General features: G+C 39.3%; 1 protein-coding gene across 2 annotated transcripts in view; it reads left to right on the top strand.

Moving 5' to 3' along the window:
• Positions 1 to 5,864: 5,864 nt before the first annotated feature.
• Positions 5,865 to 14,067, top strand: part of Scn10a (sodium voltage-gated channel alpha subunit 10) — a 92,246-nt gene continuing 84,043 nt past the window's right edge. For both annotated transcript variants that reach the window (XM_027932320.2, XM_027932318.2), the window contains exons 1-3: positions 5,865 to 6,134; positions 7,958 to 8,085; positions 10,991 to 11,071. In XM_027932320.2, coding sequence (XP_027788121.2) covers positions 5,865 to 6,134; positions 7,958 to 8,085; positions 10,991 to 11,071 — 479 coding nt within the window. The remainder of the gene's footprint in view (positions 6,135 to 7,957; positions 8,086 to 10,990; positions 11,072 to 14,067) is intronic.

Below are 14,067 nucleotides of genomic sequence, written 5' to 3'. Positions count from 1 at the left end.
TAGATCAGGATTGGGTAAACTTATGAGATCATAACAACTTGAAAATAATCATGTACTGCTAAGTCATCAATGGTCTCTCAGGAGCTGTAAGGTAGACATGGATTAAAATATACACCCCAAATTGACTCATAATTTAATTGCCTGAAGAAATAATAGAAAATGATTTATATAGAGGGTTAATGGTGTAGCTCAATGGTAGAGTGCTTGCCTAGCATGTTCAAGGTCCTGGGCTCGATCCCCAGTACTAATTTTTTAAAATAAAACTATATATTATAACACTCAAGTTTCAAGTACAGCTATGTTCTCAAGGACTTGACCTCTTTTTCCACCTTCCTGCTACCTACTTCAAGAGGGTATAGCTATAACTTCTTATACTCTATGAATTTATAATATGTCAAAATACATTCTATTGTCATGTACAACTAATCAGAACAAATAAAAATATTTTTAAAAAAAACACATTGAGCAAAATACAGACTTTTAAACAAATGGGGCTGGGAGAACTGGTTATCCATATGTAGAAAAATTGGACTAGATCCTTATCCCTTACCCTGCACAAAAGTCAGCTCAAAATGGACCAAGAACCTAAGAATTAGACCAGAAACTGTGCAACTCCTAGAAGAAAATGTAGTGTCAACGCTCTAACATATAGGTGCTAGCAATGACTCTCTCAGTAGGACCCCTAAGCTCAGGAAATAATGCCAAGAGTTAGTAAATGGGATGGCATCAAATTAAAAAGCTTCTGCACAGCAAAGGAAACAATTAGCAATGTGAAGAAAGAACCTACAGAACGGGAGAGAAATCTTTTCTAGCTTTTCCTCTGATAGAGGATTAATATCCAGAACATATAAATAACTCAAAAAAAAACTTTACACCAAAAAATCAAATAATCCAATTAATAAATGAACACAAGTTAAACAGACATTTCTCAAAAGAAGAAACCCAAATGACCAATAAATTTATGAAAAAAATGTTCAACATAATTAGCAATTAGGGACATGAAAATCAAAACTATACTGACATTTCATCTTAACCCCAGTCAGAATGCCAGTCATCAAGAATACAAGCAATAATAAATACTGGAGAGGATATGGAGAAAAAGGAACACTTTTACAATGGTGGGATTGTAAATTAGTACAACCACTATAGAAATCAGTATGGAGAGTACTTAACAGACTAGGAACAGAACCCCCATATGACCTAGCTATACTACTCCTCAGAATTTATCCTAAAAAATTAAAGTCAGCATACTATAGTGACACGTACATACCCTTGTTTATAGCAACACAATTTACTACAGCCAATCTGTAAACCAGCCTACCATCAATAGTTGAGTGGGTAAAGAAAATGTGGTCTATATAGACAACAGAGTTTTATTCAGTCATAAAGAAGAATAAAATATGTCATTTGCAGGAACATGGATGGAACTTTAGAACATTATGAAATAAAGTAAAATAAATCAAACTCAGAAAGTAAAATTTTTTTAAAAAAGAATAGATGTAACTTCTTAAAAGCATACCATTACATGATAAAAAGGACAATCAAAAGTGTTAACATCTTTCATAGTTTTTAGCAAGTGCATTTTAATGGGAAGGATTTTCATCAACATTGTTTTTTCCCACAGAACACTTGTTCATCGCACACTACATTTCTGGAAAGCAAATTGGAGGAAATGCAGGGGTAGAACTACTCTAAGAGCTATGAGCCAAAATCCTTATGAGTGATCACTTAGCATGAGTAAGGGGGGCTGAGGAATTTCTACAGGTCTGGGTCTGGCCCCTGAGAGCTGGAGCAGAGAGAGTCCCCTTTACAAAGAAAGAACTGGCCCTGTAGCTAATCTGCCCTACCCATGACTCAGGTTATTTTTAATGAGTCTTAACCTTCCCCAGGTCTTTAGAGGAAGTCAATCTTTTTTCTTAAATTCCTTCTCCCACTTGATATTGAGAAGGCAAAAGAAATAGAATAGTCCTGTTGGCTGATCTTTCCTAATTGTAAAGTCTTGAGGAAAGTACTGGGCCCTTGTACCTATAACACATCTCTATAACATCCCACCTGTGAGCACAGTCTCACCACTACTCTCAGAATAGCCTTGACCTTGACCAGAGAAATTTATGGTGGCCCAGTAGAGTTATGGACACTTGGCATCAAGTCAGCCTCAGGGCTGAGACCACTTTAACTTCAATGAAGACCCTTCTCTAGCACCTGAACTTCTGGTTTGATCCTGTTTTTAATCCTTAGCACTGCATTTCTGTATCACCGAGAAAGGTCCTACATTGTTCCTCTGTAACAAAGGCCTGGGACTCCAATTTTGTCCCACAAGTAGTTCTTCTTGCCTAAGACAAGGAAGATAAAGTAGTTCTTGTCACTCAAAAGGAAAGAATTAAAGACACTTATGGGATCCAATTAAGTCTACAATGTTTGAATGACCACTGCATAAATATGCCTTGTTCATCAACACATGGACATACAGCACATAGACCTTTAGGAGAGACAGAATTGCAAGACAGATGTTCAGTCCTATAATGTAAGTTGATTTTGAAGAATTCCCCAAGTGGAAAACCAGGTACAAGTGGGCAGGAAGAGAGGGAGAAAGGGAGGAAAAATTTCCAGGCTAAAATCTTGAAAGGCATTAAGGAAGAGAAAAAGTGTCAGAGGAATGGGGTCTTGTCTCAGGACCACAGAACATGGAAGGACCAGCAACAGCAAACAGGGTTTCCTAGTGTGGGTACTGGATACAAGATCTTCTTCTAGGACTGGCTCAGCTGGTAGAATCTTCATCATAGGGGACTGATCGACAGCTGTCTCTAGATCTGGTGGAAGCAAACAGAGTCTTCATTATAGAGGTGTTAGAGTCAAATGCTACCTCTGCCACCCTCTACTTGACTTTGAGGGATGCTATATAATATTTTTAAGAAAATGGATTTTAAAAATCATTTCTTTTATTCTGTACATTCTTATGATTGCATCTGTGATTTTGCTGCACTTTTCCAAAGGAAATATTCTTTAGTTTTTTTTTTCAACTTATGAGTTTTGGAATTACAGCTTCTCATTCTAGAAATATCCATTGATGCCAACAGATTCTAAATGCTGAGCATTGGGCTAGGCTCTAGGGAATCAATGCTAAACAGAATAGATGTGTTCCCAGCTCTCACTGAGCTTACAATTTAGTAGGAGAAATCAAAAAGCAATCAGAAATGACAAATCTGAGATTTCCTGAGAAAGGGAAGAAAGCTATGGAAGCATGAAATGGGAATCCTAACACAGACTTCGTATAGGGTGCAGGAAGTTGTTTCAGACCCAAAAGTTAAAGAATGAGAAAGGGTTTTCCTGAAAAGCAAAGTGGTAGGATAATTTCAGGGAGGAGCAATGGAACCTAGAAAGGCCTCAAGATGACAAAGAATGAGGTTTGCACTTCAGAAATATTTGCTTACAGTTAAAGAATGGGTCAGAAAGAGCTAAAGAGGAAGCAAGAAGACAAACAGGCAGCCATGAGAATGTCAGGGGCGGGGCCAGTGTGTGACCGAGAGGTTGGAGACACACGGAGAGCAGATCCTGAGAAGCAATAATTAACATCACTGGTATCTTATTGTAGATGGAAATTAAATGAAAAGGACATTATGGTGATACCCAGTCTGTGGGCAGGCTATGTGGGGCCATTCACAAAGAGAGAGAGCCATAGAGGAGAGGAAGGTACTAGAAAGGGATGTGGAGATGACAATGAGTTTGAGGCAGGCTGAATTTTGAGGTGCCCATGAGATACTTAAGTGGAGATGCCAAATGAGGGCATGGTCCCCAAGGACTCATGAGAGGCCAAGATAAAGACTCAGGACTCATCTGTATATGAATGAGAATGGACAACGCTAGAATGGAGGAGATGTCCCTCAGGAGATTGTGTCAGAGTTTAAGTACTGGTTCTATCACTTAGTAATGCATCCTTGGAAAATTTAACATTGCCGCTCTGGTTTATCATTTATATATTGAAAATAATATCTCCTAGGGTACAGTGATGTTTAACGTGATGAAGAGTGTAAATTACTTGATCCAGAGTCTGGAACATAATGGAATCTCAGTAAATGCTAAGCCATTATTAGTGCTGTTGATGTTGTTCCTGTTGCTATTATTGAAACACAATAAGAGCCTAACATAGAACCCAAAGAAGCACAGCAGGAGAAGCTGAGGAAGAGGAAATCGCGAAGGTGCAGACAGAAAGTAAGAAAACCAAGAGAATGTCATAGCAGCCAAGGCAAGAGAGTATTTCAAGAAGATAGTGGTTTAAAATAGCCAGTGGTACCATCAAGATAAGAATCAAGAAGGGTCCCCTGAATTGAGCTCCCCAAAGTTCTCTGATATCCTTGCAAGGAAATATTTTAGTGTGGTGGGGGCAGAGCCAAGTTGCAGACTGGTGAGAGGGAAGAATAGAATTTCATTGGATTAGAGAAAAGGGAATGAAGGGAAGGGAGGGGGATGGGAATAGGAAAGACAGTAGAATGAATCAGACATAACTTTCGTATGTTCATCTATGAATACACAGCCAGGGTAACTCCACATCATGTACAACCACAAGAATGGGAAGTTATACTCTATGTATGTATAATATGTCAAAACACATTTTACAGTCATATATATCTAAAAGAACAGATTAAAAAGAAAAGAAAGAAAGAAACGAAGCTGCAAGGCCTTCAGGGTGTGTAGGAATTATGAAATCCAGCAGATAATAGGAACAGGGAGAAGGAAAGATCTAGATGGACTGTGCCTCAAATGGATATTCTTAAAATTGTAAAAGAGTTAAGTATCTCAAAATGCTGATAGGAAGGGGCCGTGAGACAAGAAGAGAAACAAAAATGAAATGTTAAAGGAATAAGATTCTAAGTCAAAGGAAAGAATTGATCTGAGCCACGGATGATAGGGTGTATAAAGGTAAGCTGAGGTTTGGTGGCATAAAGTGGACAGAGTCTCTTTTTCTCCTTTAACTAGGAAACATGGTCATTGGCTTATAGCGAGAAGAGAAGCAGACAGGGGTGGGTTTGTGGCTCAGTGGTAGTTCACTTGTCTAGCATTCATGAGTCCCTGGGTTCCATCCCCAGCACTAAGAGAGAGAGAGAGAGAGAGGAGTCAGGAACGATGGAGTGTACTTGCAATCTCAGGCTAGAAGAAACTGCTGACTAGGGAAAATATGATTCCTAGATTACACTGATGTTCCCCAGCATCCCTCAGCTGTCTAAGGTTCAAAGAAACCTGAATTAGACTGCCCTAGATGGACCTGGGATTGGGATTTAGGATAAGAATGAGGGCATAGCTAACAATGGCACACCTCAGATCTCATCTGGTTATGAAGAAAATTGTTGAGCCATGAACAAAGAGCAGGAAACCAGGAGATCCTAATGAAGTTCAAAGGAAGGAATACTGAAAATGTCAATAAATCAAATATTGTGTTCAGAAAGAAGGATGAGACTTAAGATAAAGTCAATCATGAACCCAAGTGTTTGACGAATGTAGGGGAGTGCCTGGAACTCTTCAGTCCTAGAAATGAGCAAAGAGGGCAAAATGGCTAAAGCTGGGGCAGGGGTATGCGTTTCAGGCTGGTGAAGAAGAAATGACTTAGTGCTTGGGGAGACAAGACCTGAGGTACCTGGAATAGGATGAATAAACAGTCTCCCATAAACATATGAGCACTGCAGGGGATGGGTTCCTGGGAGGAGCCTACTGTGAGTTAAGGGAGCAGGTGAAGAAGAGGGCGGGGAAGATGTTCTATCCATCAAGGCATGATGGATGGGAGGGAAAGGGTGAGTGAGCAAGCTGTCACCTTTCTGTGCTTATTTTTACTCTCATAAGAGTTTACATTCTTCCTGAAGAAGAATGAAAAAATGGAATTCCCCTTGGGGTCCCTGGAAACGACCAACTTCCGTCGGTTCACTCCAGAGTCACTGGCGGAGATTGAGAAGCGAATTGCTGCCCATCAGGCAGAAAAGAAAGTCAAAGATAAACCTAGAGAGAAGAAGGACCAAGAAGAGAAGCCACGGCCCCAGCTGGACTTGAAAGCCTGCAACCAGCTGCCCAAGTTCTATGGTGAGCTCCCAGCAGAACTGGTCGGGGAGCCCCTGGAGGATCTAGACCCCTTCTACAGCACACACCGGGTAAGAGCTACCAGTAGGAATGTCTACCCTCAGCTCTTGGAGAGGAAGTCTCAGTTCCACCCGGCCTAGGGAGTCTTCCTGAACCCTGGGTGATATGATAGTCTGCTAAAAGACTCAGTCCGTGGAAGATATAGCTAACTCACTACCTTGATGGTTTCTTTGAATCTTTATGAAATTTATGATAAGAGCTAATTAAACCCAAATCCTCAAAAAGCACACAACTGCTGCAGAACTTGCAGGAAAAGTTGGTAGCTTCTTGGGTGAGCTCTGGCATAGGCCCCCAGAGGTGTTGGCCTTCTTTGTAGGTGGAGGACAGAGATCTTGAGGTTGGGAGAGGGGACGTGGGAAAGGAGAACAAAAAATAGAATGATTTGAGCCAGTGATTCTCCAAGTATGATCTTGGAAACCCTAGAGACTTCCAAACTCATTCAGTGGATATGTGAAATCGAAACTCTTTTGTAGTAATACTTCGATATCGTTTGTCCTTTTTGTGCATGTTCTTTCGAGCATACAGTGGTAAACATGGAAGCTGTTGTTGGAGAAGAACATCATCACTCGAACAGCTACTGGAATGTATGTGTGTCTGTACATTCCTGTGTTTGAAAATTTCCCAAGTTTTTCATTTTTAATATGATATATATACACATACATAAACATATGTACATACATATTGTATGTATATGCTTATATATTAGTAAGATTTTCTTTGCTTCAACAAAATATCCAAGAAAATCAACTTAGAAAGGAGGAAAGGTTTATTTTGGCTCATGGTCTCAGAGGTTTCAGTCCATGGCTACTTGGCCCATTACTCTGGGTCTATGGTGAGGTAGACCATCATGGAGGAAATTCATGGTAGAAGAAAAGTGCTCACCTCATGGTAGCCAAGAAGCAAAACTGAGAGAGAGAGGAAGGGGCTGGGATCCCAATATCCCCTTCAAGGGCACATCACTGGTGACCTAACTTCCTCTCACTTAGTTCTCCCTCTTAAAGATCCAACCACTTCCCAATAGTGCTACAGGCTGATGACCAAGACTTCAAAATGTGTCCTCTGAGGGACATCTAAGGTCCAAACCATAATGACACACATATACACACGCACATTTGGGTATAATCAAAAATTATAAACATAAACAAAAACTCTAGAGTTCTCAACACTTGGGGAAATAATGATTTTTTAAAATCAAGAAGTTTGAGAACTACTAATCTAAACAAGAGTGCTCTGAAACAGTTACATCACCTGTATCATACTGTAGGTGCTCTACACAGTCAAGAAAATGGTGAGTACATGTTTGGTAGTCACAAAGGTCAGGAATCAGTTATCTCAATATGGTCTGTAGAGAAAATAAAAAGGCACCGGAATATCTTTCTCTCTCCTCTCCCTTGCCAAGAGCCTACACTCTCCTAAATGCTTAAAGGAAGGAACCAGGAGAGAGTTTAGGAGGAAGAGACAACAACAGAAGGAGCATCACAGGACCAGGAATGGTCCTCAAATCAGAAGCAGAATTAAATGCAACCAGAACTCCACAATGATGTTGCTAAAATCTTCCCCTGGGCAAGGCGCGTCTTACTAGCCCCCAGACAGCTGTCTGTCCATCAGGCACTCTCCGTGAACCACAAAACAGAACTTTTTCTGGGAGAGTGAGGATATGGCTTTGAGTCCATGATCCTCCTAACTCTCTGGACCTCCCTCCGGCTATCAGTGACTTGTGGCTCCCAGGCCCCTTCTTGCTCACATGCCTGACCCAACACAACTCATGCTCAAAAAACATGGCTGTGTCAGGATTTCTGCTTCTCACTGGAGATCCACCTCTGTTTTGTTTTAGACGTTTATGGTGCTGAACAAAGGCAGGACCATTTCCCGATTTAGTGCCACTCGAGCCCTTTGGATATTCAGCCCCTTCAACCTGATCAGAAGAACGGCCATCAAAATGTCTGTCCACTCATATCCTTTGCACGGTTGCTTCTTCTGTTTGTTAGAATCTGGTTCTGTCCAGTACCTTCTTTAGAAGTTAAAAGTAGAGCTTCCTAAACTAGAATCCTGAGACAATGAGGAGATTAAATTAATAAAGTTATTTGTGGCTTTAATATGCCCAATATCCCAAAACAGTTCCAAGATTGTCTCAATGGGACCTCATTGGACATGAGGCACTGCCAATATTACAGGTCACTCCAAAACTACTAGCAGGTTACAATATCTGTAGTCTGAGTTTCCTGCCATGGGGGAAAATGATGACTAGGGATTCATTGGTCAAACGTCTATATTACATGAGTTGCTTTAGGTAGCAGCAGAAGCCGTCTTTAGTTTTGTTTTATTTTGTTTTCAAGGCAAGCCAAGCTAGTAGACAAAAGAGACTTTGGCTTGGCTTCCAAAGATCTTCCCTGGTGACTGTCCAAATTGGAAATTCCCAATGACTAATTCAGCCCTGACTTCCAGAAAGTTGATATGCAAGAGCAGCCTTGCCTGGCAGATGGTGGCCAGCTGCTTCTTAGGAAACTCCAGTACAAAGGAGCTCCCACCTCACCCCACCCTCTGCCATGGGGGGAACAGCTTGTGGGATCTCTGCACAGTTCTCACTGAGTAAGCATCCCATAGAATCATCTGCACACTCAACAAGAAACTGCACTGCTTGATGAAGGTGCATTCCATTTTCTGTTTTCATGTTTTATCTTTATGGTTAACCTGTAGAAGTTGTATTTTCTGAATTGAATATTGGATTTCCAGATTCTTCAAAAGCAAAGCTCCCTTTTCCTAAATACTTTCTAAATGTCAATGTTGTCCTAGGTACAGAAGTCTTGGAACCTGAGATTAGCATCCTCATTTTACAGATAATGAAACAGAGGTATTTAGTAAATTGCTCAAGGTCTCACAGATAGTTATGAGGTCCAGCCTCCATTCTTCTTAGGGTAGTACCTACAGTGAGGAAGTAGGTAGTTAATGGATATAAATTAGAGTAATTATTCTCTCAGTGTGTCGTCTCTACTTGGCAGTTGTTGCTTTAAAAACATGTATATCTACATATATATCTACACAGAAATTACAAACAGAGAAATAACACATACATAAACTCCTCTTCGTGGATTTTGGTTGAATTACGTCTAGGTAAGTAAGAAACAGCTAATTGGAAATAAGATCCCTTTAAAGAACCAAGTGACCGGTAAATATTCTTTTCATCTTGAGATTTGAGAAGTAAATAATTCCTCAGTGGAGTCACAAGCTACATAGGACACCTGTTGAGGGGTCTCTTCCTCACAAAAGTCTATGTTATAGAGCAGTTATATATTTGAATCTCATCAATTTGGTGACTGTAGCCCCAAAAGATATTCTTCAAGGTGTGGAATCCTCAGGGTCTATAATTAATATTTCACTCAAAATTACAATTCCAAATACACGTTCTGTGAATATTTTCATTTGTAATCTTATGCACAAAATATATAACATTTTAAAGGTTTTGTAGAAGTAGAGATATGATTTTAATTTAAACCCGGGTTAACGTTTCCCCCTCTGTGGACATATTTCTTAATTTAATTGTAAGTCAGCAAGAAAATGTGGTTTAATTAATAGAATTTCCCTGTTCAAAATAGATGTGTTCCTAAGTAACCATAAAACAAGGGTCACTAAAGGCACTTACAGAAAACTAAAGCCAATTTAAATATTTCTGCTCAAATTGAAATGATGAAAGATGAGTAATTCTCTCTCTCTCTCTCTCTCTCTCTCTCTCTCTCTCTCTCTCTCTCTCTCTCTCCTGTCTTTGCTTTCCTGTAGGAAATCTTGTTAGGAGGCCATCTAGCTCTGAGGAAATGTCCAAATGGGAGAAAGTTGTCTTTGGATCCTCCCAGCCACACTTTCTTCCACGTTTACCCTCTTCCACTCACCTTCCTTTCAAAGTCTCCTTCCACTTCCAGAATACCTTTGCCTATTCCCTGCTCCTGGCATTTACCTCTGTGGCAATGCATAGCTAATTCTATTCAGGATTTTCTTCCCAAGTGAGTAGGTCCCTTCCTGGTGCCTGACTCCTCCATCCCTACTTAGAAGTCTGTTTCCTCAATAAGACTGAACTCAGCTACATTAGGAAAATGATCTGACTAAAACAATCCCATAAAGGCTGGTACCCTTCCACTTATCTCCAACTTCCTAACTTCTCTTTGGCTTTTAGAATAAAAGAGACTTTTAGGTGGGTGAGGTAGCACACACCTTTAATCCCAGTAGCTTGGGAGGCTGAGATAGGAGGATTGTAAGTTCAAAGCCAGCCTCAGCAAAAGTGAAATGCTAAGCAACTCAGTGAGACCTTATCTCTAAATTAAAAAAAATACAAAATAAGGCTGGGGATGTGACTCAGTGGTTAAGTACCCCTGAGTCCCTGGTAATCCCCTAACCCCCCACCAAAAAAAAAAAAAAAAGAATAAAAGAGACTTTTGCTGGTTGGAATTTCAGGTCACCTTGTCTGGTGAAATGAAAGCCTCAGGGCAGAAGGACATTTTGGAAAAGGGACTCTATTTTCTTCTCTTTTTTTTCTAAAGGGTCTGTTATAGACAGAGCTGAGCCCACATCTCCACACCATGGTTAACTGGCTGCAAGATCTCAGAAAATTTATTTAAGCTTTGAGACCAGTTTGCTCTGATCAAAAATATCAATAATAATATCCAGCCATAGATTGTTGTGTGCTGTTAGAAGTCAGTGGGCAGGGTTTTCAGCCCAGGTGAGGTATTCAGTAAATACCAGTGGTTATTATACGACAAGACCATGATGCTAATATTAGCTAAGAGTTATGAACTTGATCATTCAGCATCAAGATGATCCTAGATGACATCAAGGAGACAAGGTGACGTTCAGCTCTTCCTTAACATTGGCCTCTCAGGTGGTTCACTGTATTTATTACTGTCACCATTGTGGTCAATTGTGTGTGCATGACCCGAACCGATCTTCCAGAGAAAATCGAGTGAGTAGATTGACTATAATCATTGTGCTGTTTTCTCTCTTTGTCCTCTTGCTTTTTTTAAATTTTTTTTTCTTGGTGGCTTTTTCCTTTCATTTGTCCTGTCATGGCTCCGTTGGGTAATGCTAAATTCTGTTATCTATTTGACTTTGTAATGATTAGACTTCTTCTTTGTGAAACAGACTGTGTTTCACATATAATCTTCAATTTCAAAAAGGTATAGATTCGTGGCTCTCAACCTTAGTTGCACATTGAAATTTCCCAGAAAGAGATTTTAAAATCCTGTTGCCCAGAGGGTCTGAATTCATTGGACAGGGTGCCCTGGGCAGAAGAGTCCTCTCCACGCCCTGCCAACACACACTCATTGCTAGGTGTGCACGTGAATGAAGTTGAGGGAGGACCTACTCTGAAAGAGAGGCAGGAGTAAAGTTATAACAAAGTTAAAAACAAATGGAGGGGGGAAGATATTCACAAAATAACTCATGAATGTAGATGTTTAGGTTGTCATGACTCACATCCTTCAAATTGGCCTTAATATTCCTGAGCTTATTCTGTCTCCATGGGTTAGCAGGCAAAGCCTCTGTAGTTTCAAAAGGAGTCCTTTCCCCAAACACCTGCACCACCACATCTGGGACAGAAGCCCCTACCTCAGTTTGTACCTTATGTTCCTTCAGGTATAACAACAGGATCTCTGCAAAGCTTTTTTTAAAATATTTTTTATTTGTTCTCTTTAGACATACATGATAGTAGTAGAGTATATTTGGACATACTCTACATACATGGAGTAAAACTTCTCCTAATTAGGATCCCATTCTTGCAGTTGTACATGAAGTGGAGTTTCACTGGTCTTGTATTCATATAGGAACACAGGAAAGTTATGTCCAATTCATTCCACGGTCTTTTCTATTCCCATCCTCCCTCCCTTCCTTTCATTTCCCTTTATCTAATCCAGTGAACTTTTATTCTCTCCCCCTTATTGTGTGTTAGCATCCACACATCAGAGAGAACATTCAGCCTTTGGTTTGGGGGGGATTGGCTTATTTCATTTAGCATGATAGTCTCCAGTTCCATCCATTTACTGGCAAGTGCCAAAGTTTCATTCTTCTTTATGGCTGAGTAATAGTCTATTGTATATATGTACCACATTTTCTTTATCCGTTCATCTGTTGAAGGGCACCTAGGTTGGTTCCATAGCTTAGCTATTGTGAATTGAACTGCAAAGCTTTCTTTTTTTCCCCAGCTTGTTTGTTTGTTTGGGTCTTTCTTTCTTTCTTTCTTTCTTTCTTTCTTTCTTTCTTTCTTTCCTTCGTTCTTTTCTTTTTCTTTTTTTTTTTGCCAACCGTAGCAGTAATGCACCCCACAATAGAGAATGTATTCTATTTCTATTTATAGATTAACAGAGAAAAGATCTTGTGGTCACCTTGATTGATGCTGAAAAACCATTTGATAAAGTTCCATTTCCAGTTATGTTTTAAAAACTCTTAGAAAAAGTTGGAATAGAATGGAATCACCTTGGTCTGAGAGAGGGTGCTCCTTCTTCAAAAGGTAGCCAGCACCATACATAATTATGATCAGGGAGTCTTTCCCTTTCAGATCAACAACAACAACAAAAAGATGTCTATTTTCACCTCTCCAACTTTGTAAAGGAGTATACAAAGGCAAGGAAAAGAAATAAAGGGTTCAAGAATAAGAAAAGTACCAAAGTGTGGTGATTTAGTATCATATTATGTATGCAACATATCCAACATGATCTACAAACTATTAAAATTAGTAGTACAGCATAATAGCTGAATCTGAATTAATTATACATAAATCAATTACACATCTAACAACAGACTAGAAAATTTTAAAATACCACTTACATTGGTATTTAAAAATATCAAGTACCTAGGAATAGGATTATCAAAGTATGAGTCAGATTTCTACACATAAAATTATAAAATCTATTAAGTAAAATTAAATAAAATCCAATAAATGGGGGAGATGATGTTATGTTGTTGGACTCAAAGTCTCTCAATATTGGAAAAACTCCCCAAATGACTAGTCAGCTGAATATGATTCCCAAGAGAAATTCCATCAGGCTTTTATTGCATTACTTGACAAAGTGACTAAATTTGTATGAAAATGCACAGAGCAAATCATAACCGAGACACTTTTGAGGAAGAAAATCAAGGCAGGAGAACTCACTCTACTGGGTGTGAAGATATCCTAAAGCTGTAATAATGGAGTAGTATGTCACTGGTGTTAAGATCAGTCAGACCATAAACAGACCAATGAATAGGCATCTGATTTGTGATCAAGGTGACACCACAGAACAGCAGGAAAAGGATAATCTTCAGTAAATGATGCAGGATAATCAGGAATCCCAGAAGAATAATGACATTGAACATCCAACTTCAGAGCACACACAAGAGTTAATTCTAGGAGAACTGACACCTAACTTTCTTTGCATAACACCAAGATGTAAAGCTTTTAGAAGGAAAAAAATTAAAGAATATGACCTCAGGATAGGAAAAGGTTTTTTTTAAGATCTTTTTAGATATACATGAGAGTAGAGTGTATTTTGACATATTCTATATACTTGGAGTATAAATTCCCATTCATGTGGTTGTACATGATGTGGAGTTACACTGGTCATGTATTCACATAAGAAGGGTAAGTTTTATCACATATGACGCAGAACACTAACCATAGAAGGAAAAGACCAGTACATTTCAATATACTAAAATTAAGCCTTTCTGTTCATCAGAGGACAACTTTTTTTTCTGGTGTATTCTTTTTTTCTTCATTTTTAAAATTTTAATTTATATATGACAACAGAAAGCATTACAAATGATATTACACACATAGAGCACAATTTTTCATATCTCTGGTTGTACACAAAGTAGAATCACACCATTCATGTCTTCATACATGTACTTAGGGTAATGATGTCCATCACATTCCAGTCTTTCTTACCCCCATACCCCCTCCCTTCCCCTCCATCCCCTTTTCCTCTT

This window comes from Marmota flaviventris, chromosome 1, assembly GCF_047511675.1.
Source record: "Marmota flaviventris isolate mMarFla1 chromosome 1, mMarFla1.hap1, whole genome shotgun sequence".
In the NCBI taxonomy this organism is placed as follows: domain Eukaryota; kingdom Metazoa; phylum Chordata; class Mammalia; order Rodentia; family Sciuridae; genus Marmota; species Marmota flaviventris.
The sequence above is the reverse complement of the archived record's forward strand: the minus strand, read 5'-3'. Positions and strand labels throughout refer to the sequence as shown.